Source organism: Oryza glaberrima, chromosome 6 (assembly GCF_000147395.1).
Source record: "Oryza glaberrima chromosome 6, OglaRS2, whole genome shotgun sequence".
Taxonomy (NCBI): domain Eukaryota; kingdom Viridiplantae; phylum Streptophyta; class Magnoliopsida; order Poales; family Poaceae; genus Oryza; species Oryza glaberrima.
This window is the reverse complement of record NC_068331.1, coordinates 19510749-19518607: the sequence shown is the minus strand read 5'-3', so window position 1 is coordinate 19518607 and position 7859 is coordinate 19510749. Positions and strand designations below refer to the sequence as shown.

At 41.7% G+C, this 7859-nt stretch overlaps 1 protein-coding gene across 1 annotated transcript; it reads left to right on the top strand.

Annotated features, from left to right (window-relative positions):
* The first annotated feature begins 4943 nt into the window (after positions 1–4943).
* On the top strand, positions 4944–5652 carry LOC127778071 (RING-H2 finger protein ATL74-like). Its single transcript, XM_052304717.1, has one exon. The coding sequence runs from the start codon at positions 4989–4991 to the stop codon at positions 5562–5564; it is 576 nt and encodes a 191-aa protein (XP_052160677.1). The 5' UTR covers positions 4944–4988; the 3' UTR covers positions 5565–5652.
* Positions 5653–7859: the final 2207 nt, after the last annotated feature.

Genomic DNA, 7859 nt, shown 5'->3' with positions numbered 1-7859 from the left:
ACTCTAGTTTTGTCCAATATGCAACTGAGTCAGCGTGCGACCTATATGAACCCCCCACATCAGCGACTACTTTCCCTCCCCTCTCCACCTCTCTTCCTCTCTCCTCCCGTCCTCTCCTTCTTGGTGACCGGCAGTGGGGGAGAGGAGCTGGGCGTGGCAGGCAAAGACAGGCAACAGCCGACGGAGAGGAGCTGGGTGTGGGCGGCGGCCGGTGGGGGAGGAGCTGGGCAGCGACAGCGGCGGCGTCACCGCCATCCCCATCATCTCTGTGAGGGATGTCAGAGTGGAGGAAGAGGTAGGAGGTGGATGGCGGAGAGAGGGGCGTGAGGAGCGTGAGTTGGAGGCAGAACTGGGTTTTCCCGAATCAGAGTGGAACTCACCAGCGATCCTGGTGATGGAGACGGTCGAGCAGAAGCAGAAATCGATGGTGAAGAGGAAGAAGGCGGAGGTTGCGGTCGAGGCCGAGGGGCGGAGCGTCATGATAATGGGCTTTGAGCAGCTGCCCGCCCTATGAAAGCGCCAATTGAAGAGGAGGGCACTCACCACGTTGGCCCCGACCTCATCGCCGAGTGCCCTCGCTCTCCAAGCCGCGGGGAGGGGAAGCATCGCGAGGAGGTTGGAGCTCCGTTGCCACCGTGCCTCGTCCCTCGCTTGAGGCTCGTCAGAAAGTGGGAACATAAGAGGAAAATCTTCAGGTATTCTCCATGGTCGCTCTCAGGCGGTGACGCAAGGTTCATATCTGCTTCTTTTCTGTTTGCAGCAACCAGTGTTATTCAATTCCGGTAGAGGGCATCAGCACCACCGCTACCACGGACAAGCTTGTCGGCGATGTTGCCAACCATCCTGGGCAACGCGTGGTAGAGGGATGGGACGAGGCGGCGGTAGTGGGGACAGACACGCGCTAGCGTCGGAGAGTGTGAGGAGTGGCATGGGCGGACAAGGGCAACAAGCTGAGGGGAGAGGGGGAAAGGGGACGAAGAGGCTGAGGTTTCACTGTTACGTGGGACCCACATGAGTTCCACACTGACTCTGCTGCCACATCGGACGTAACTGGGGTTAAAATCGTGCAAGGACCTAGAGTGATCTGATTTTGTAAGCTAAGAGATGGCATATATTTTATTTTACTGTTGGGGGCGGTTTTGTAATCCAGTAAAAAGATAAGGGGTCTTCTATGTATTCGCCTTATACTCCGTCCTTCCAGTTTTTCCAAAAGTCCTATTTGTAATCTTTATGTGCTAAATTAAATTCTTGATAGGAACCCAAGAAACTATTTTAATACTTATTGGTTGCATGTTTATTGGTTTTGTCACATGGTGAATGAATTAATTGCTTCTTGGTCTTGGTGAAAAAGAAATAGGACTAATACTTTTGGAATGAGGGAGTACTTATGGACTTACAGTTGTAATCAGGCCGGTGTCACATGTGGTTCTTGCTTTCAGACCGAATTTTCAACCCAATAAAGTGATTAGCCCACAACTGGCAGTTTGGCTGGGCTGGGCTCGTCAATGGTATTTGTTGCGTAAGGAATAAGTTCACCGAAGGTCCCTCAACTTAACAGCGAGATTTATTGAGGTCCCTTAACTACAAAACCAGAAATGTTTACCCCTAAACTCACACAAACCGTGCACTCAAGGTCCTATAGCAGTATATAGGGGTGGCTTCGCTGACGTGGCATCCTAGTCAGAAAAAAATAAAAGACATACGTGGGCCCACATGTCAGCTGCACATTTTTTTTCGTTCTCTTTTCTTCTCCTAATCTCCTCTTCACTTTTCTCTTTTGTCTTCACTTGAGGGAGGCTAGCAGCTGGCGGAGCGACTAGGGCGAGCGCGGATGCGGGCGGTGGGCGGGGAGCTGGGCGGAGCGGCTGTGGGCGAGCGCGGACGGAGACCACGGATGTCAGCAGGGGCTCGTTGTTGGTTGTCGTCACGGGAGGTATCGCCGTGCGCCGGGATGTCAAAATGCAGAGAGTTAGCGTCTTAGAAGACGACCATGAGCTCGGCTTCTCCCAGCACATGCCCCTCGATGGCGTCCATCAGCTTGTCCTTGATCACCTGTAAGCAATCAAGAATCAATCACAGTTAATTAATCCTTAATCAGCAAAGATAATCGTCGAGGGCGTAGAGCTTGAACTGGATGCGGTGGCCGCAGGAGGGAGGGATGACGACAACGCCGGCCGCACCGCCGAGGCCACGACTTGCGCCAGGGCCATCGCCGCCGCGCCTGCGTGGTAGCAGCTGGAGAAGGAGTAGGAGCGCGCTCGCTGGCGACCTCCTCCTCCAGCCACCTCCCGCCGCCGACAACGCCCTCCCCTTCTCTTGCGTCCCTGGCCGGTGCCGCTGGCAGCCGAACCTCCCGTGACCTGTAGGCCGTGTCTCCGTGCTCGTTCGCCGTCCGCTCCGCCCGCGGCCCGCCACCGCTCCACTGCCACGCTCGCCCACCGATGCTCTGTCCGCCGTCGCACTCGCCCGCCGCCCGCTCTGGCCACAGCTGGCTGCCGCTCCACTACCGCGCTCGCCCACCGCGGCTCCTGAAAAGTGAAGAGGAGAAGAAAAGTGAAGAGAAGGAGAAAAAAAATATGAAGCCAACATGTGGGCGCCACGTATTTTTTTAATTTTTTTCTGACTAGGATGCCACGTCAGTGAAACCATCTACGTATACTGCTATAGGATCTTGAGTGCACGGTTTATATAAGTTTAGGGATATACATTTCTAGTTTCGTAGTTGAAGGACCTAAAAAAATCTCGCTGTTAAGTTGAGGGACCTCCGGTGAACTTATTCCGTTGCGTAAGGAGTAGGTTGTGTTAGTTGGTAGGGGCTGATTATGCGGATTATCAGACAGTATGTAACCATGTGAATTACTCCCTCCGTCCTGACTAATAACATCTATAAAAATAAGATGTTTTAAAAAAAATTACATATTATGATAGTTTGTTTAATGATAAATCTAGCAACAACAATTTTACATGATTTATCTTTTTTAGTTTTTTAGTTTTTTAGTTATTAATAGTTAAAGTTAAAAATATTTGACTTGTCATTATATTTTTATATTTTTAGACGGAGGGAGTATCAGATTAGTTGGTATGGCCTGCGGTACATGGGCTCTGTCTCAGTCTTAGCATTTGCTCTGCTATGCTTTTTCCATGGTCTTATTCAGTCAAGACTCAACTGCATCACTGCGCCAAATAACACATTGTAAAAAAAAATTAATAGTCAACACCCATACTTAAGGTTTGGTTTATAATACTCTCTTAGTAATATAAAATATTAAGATTCAAATGGCATTTCTTACTTGATTCCAAACAGTGGATATTTTTTGGTCCAAGGAGCAGAGCATTCCAAAATCAATTAGTACAAGATAGCATGAAAAGAGTAAGTATTTTCTATACATGAAGTATTGACATTCTATAGCTAACATTCCTGATTGCTTCCACGTAAATCTGAAAGAATATTTTCTATAGATCTCGCTAAGCTATTAGGTTAGTGGTTTGCTGAGATAGCATACCTACGTTAATTAATCAAACTATGAGATTACATATACCTTAATGAAACTAATATCAAATTACATATATGGAAGATGGTGTATCACAAAACTATAAATATTTATCACAAAACAACACATTTAAGTTGTAATGTAGACAACTAGCATCAATTTTATCAAATACTCCATCTGTTTCACAATGTAAGACTTTCTAACATTGCCCACATTCATAAATATATGAATGAATCTAAATATTCATATGTGTCTAGATTCATTAACATCCATATAAATATGGGTATTGCTAGAAAGTCTTCCATTGTGAAACGGAGGAAGTAATTACAGATTATTTTTAACTCCAGACACTAGCACAATAATAGGGTATGATAACTCTAAAATATATAGTGTTGTGATAATACTATTACTAATATAAGTAGGTGTATGAGTATGATACTCTGCCTTATATTGTACTCACTCGTCCTAAATATAAGTATTTTTGAACTCTGACACGGTCTTCGAGATGCCACTTTGACCAACAATATCTATAAAAGCAAAATATTTTAAATAAAAAGAGTTGCATATTATAATAGTTTGTTTAATGATAAATCGAATAACATCAATTTTACATGATTGATTTTTTTACTTTTTTTGTTATTAATAGTTAAAGTTCAAAAAGTCTGACTTGTCACTGTGCTAAAAATACTTATATTTTGAGACGGAGGGAGTAGTAAGTAGTTTTGCTAAAGTTTGACCAAAGTATTTAATTTAAGAAATTTACTGAATATATAATATATATCGATCGGTCCATGGGACAATTCCATAGAGGAGATTTTTAGACAACATAAACAAGGGATAAAATTGTTCCAAGAGCGGAAAGGACAAAATTGAGTACCCTCCATAAATAATCACTGGCATATATTTATATATAAATACTTGGGCGTCAAGCTAACTAAATAACAAGTTTGACCCAGACTCTGTAAAATTTTCCACATCATTAATTACTCAACTAGAATATCAGGGCTGCTAAGTGATAACAACTGCGCAAGCAAATATCAGGGCGTCGATCGTTTGAGCAAATAAATTAACCCCAATGGATTCTGTTTACAGATCGATGTCAAGTTCTCAACTCCTATTGGGCAAAGAAGAAATAATAAATATTAAGAAATTGAATTAGTTAGTGCATGCATATATATCTACTTAGCAAACATCAGTATTATTACCAAAGATTTGTATAGTCACGGAGGATTATGTCAGACATGACGAACATTTCTGCATGCCAGCTTAATTCACTTCTGACTTTACTTAGTACACTAGTATTAAACCATTGTAATAATAATTATATTATAGTCGTTGACAAAGCTCAAAAACGTTGGCGGCCATGATCTCGATCTCTCTTCCTCCTGTCGTACATATTTATATACGCGGCAAAACGGCACATGGACTCCTCGTCGTCGTCGCCGTCGTCGCAAAATAGCTCGTTCTTGTGTTCGTCGCTTCGTCGGAGTCGTCGTGATGAGCGGCGGCGGCGTCGAGACATGCTGCGGCGGCGGCGGCGGGCAGGCGGCGTCGTCGTCCGGCCCGCCGCCGCGCGGATTGATCGTCGTGTCGACGGTGTTCCTGTCCATCTTCCTCGCCACGTTCCTCACCCTCATGTCGCTCGCCTTCTGCTGCTGCCGGAGATGGAGGGAGCGCGACGCGGTCTCCGGCTACGTCGACGGCGAGGGCGCGGTCGTCGTCGTCGCTGCTGGCGCCGACAGCGGCGGCGGCGAGCCGTTCCCGGTCGAGGCCCTCCCCCCGGCCTACGCTTATGTAGTCGGAAGCTCCGAGGATGGTGGCGCGACGGCGGCGAGCGGCGGCGGCGGGCGGGAGTGCGCGGTGTGCCTGGGCGCGGTGCGGGAGGGGGAGATGGTGCGGCGGCTGCCGGCGTGCGAGCACGTGTACCACGCCGGCTGCATCGACCGGTGGCTCGCCGCTCACCGGACGTGCCCGCTGTGCCGGCGGGAGCTTGATCCGGGCAAGCTGGCGGCCGGAGCACCGCCGGCGCCGGCACAGCAACAAGTTGATCCAACTGATCAGTTGCCGGTTTAAGTAAGCTAGTTAACTCTGAACTCTGAAGCAGGGATCAGGGATGAACGATGTAGATGTGAAATTAACTACTTCTGTTTTATATTATAAGTCGTTTTGAATTTTTTTTTGTTCTTAGCAATTTATTTTAAGTTTAATCAAAGAGTAAATTACATCCACGGTATAACAACTTGGCGGGTGGGTACGATATAGTGCAATAACTTGAAAATTGAACGTTCGAGTGCAACAACTTAACAAATGAGTGCGTTCTAGTATAAAAACATGACAAATTAGCTAAGCATATGCTAGGTGAGTTCTATTTCGCGATATCAATATGCTATTATATAGCAGTCCTACGGATATTACTTTACAATATTAAATTTAATCTTTAAGATTTATACTGCACATCCAATTTACATCCAATTATCTTTAAGAATTTTTGTTTTCTTCACATTCTCAAATCTCAACCGAAATATAATAATTTCTACATACAATTTAATTGATTTTTAGTTATTAGTTATTAAGATAAAAATATAAATATGCTTATATACAAATCCACGCTAGTATATTGTCAAAATAAGTACTTGAAAAATTAAATGCATTAAAAAAGTGCTCCAATAATTTAAGTTGTTGCATAACTTCTTAACTTATTGTATCAAAATCGTACATATCTTGCAAGTTGTTGCATTTATGCGATCACTTATAAAGTTCTTGTCCTAAATTGCACTTACCTGCCAAGTTGTTGCACTAGAACGCTCATTTCTCAAGTTCTTGCATCAAATTGCACCCACCTACCAAGTTAATGCACCGTGGGTGCAATTTACTCTTAATCAAATTTATAGAAACATTTAGCAATATTTCTAATAAAAAAATATATTATTAAAATATATTTAATGTTTCATTTAATGAAACTAATTTGATATTGAAAACTTCGCGTGTTGACACGCATCATGTGTTGGGAGTTTCAGTCGGAAATATCACACAAAGAAGCTAGCAAAGAAAGAAAGAAATTTGGTGATGTGATTTGATCAACGAATTTTGGTACACAGACACAAGCGGTCAGATTTCTGGCGTGTCTTGCATAACCAGAGGATAAAATTTAATTCATTTAACTCGGTACGTGTGGTTTATTGTACCAATTCAAGAACAGGAATTAGTAAGGGACAGTTGTATTATGTATGTTTACTCAGGGATACGTAGGATTTGTATGTGATGAAACGCTTCAAGGATGCCGAATAATAAAGGGAGTTAGCATAGATTTTGTTCAATTCTTTACATGCTATAGGATTAAGAAGGCCACAAAGCAAGATTTAGTGGCTATATTTAACTTATCTCTTCTATCTATAGAAATCAAATTGTATTTGGTATACAATTAGTGAACAAATGCTTTACACGTTATAATCTCAATTGTACGGAAGAAAAACATATATAGTGACTCCTTCTGTCTTTAATTTATTTTAAGGTAAAATCTAAACAGAGAGGCATCTCTGTTTTGTCTTAACGGGAGACAGTATAGAAAGCCTACACATCTATACGGGAGACAACGGACAAACTTCTAGACATCTATATTGACATGCATTTCTTTTTACCCTTCTTATAAAATTTTCTCCAAAATTACTTATCCGATTACACCATTGTGTTCGTTACAATTAAATCTTTACAACAAGATCTTACATGATTATATTGTGACGAAAAAATATTTATGTTTGTAAATTAATTTTATTATATACGTAAGTTACTTTTATCATATATATATATATATATATATATATATATATATATATTACTTTTAGATTTGACTAAGTTACTTCTTATACATTCATAATGCTCTAAATTGATTATTTGTATTATTGTTTTTAGTCAATTCTATAATTTGTGGACTTTTAATTTATTTTTTCGATAGACCATATTTTCTTTCTTACAACGAATTTACTTCTAATGTTGTAACAATTTACTTGCATTTTATGCTAAGTTACTTTTATGATTTATGTAAATTATTATTTCTACTATTGAGAGTTAGAAGTACTTCTATTACATAACTAAGTTACTTCTGTTGCATATAATTACTTCTACTATAGAAACTTATTTCTATTGCATAGCTAAGTTACTTCTATTGTATAGCTAAGTTACTTCTGCAATTTAAATACATTACTTTTAAATTAATAAAATATTTAAATATATATCAAATATGGATCTTGCATTGTCACATATTTTATGTAGAATATAATGATGCAGATATATCTTAAAAATAATACGAATATATAAGTTATTAAAGAGATTAAATCTAAAAGTAATTTATGTATATGACAAAAGTAACTT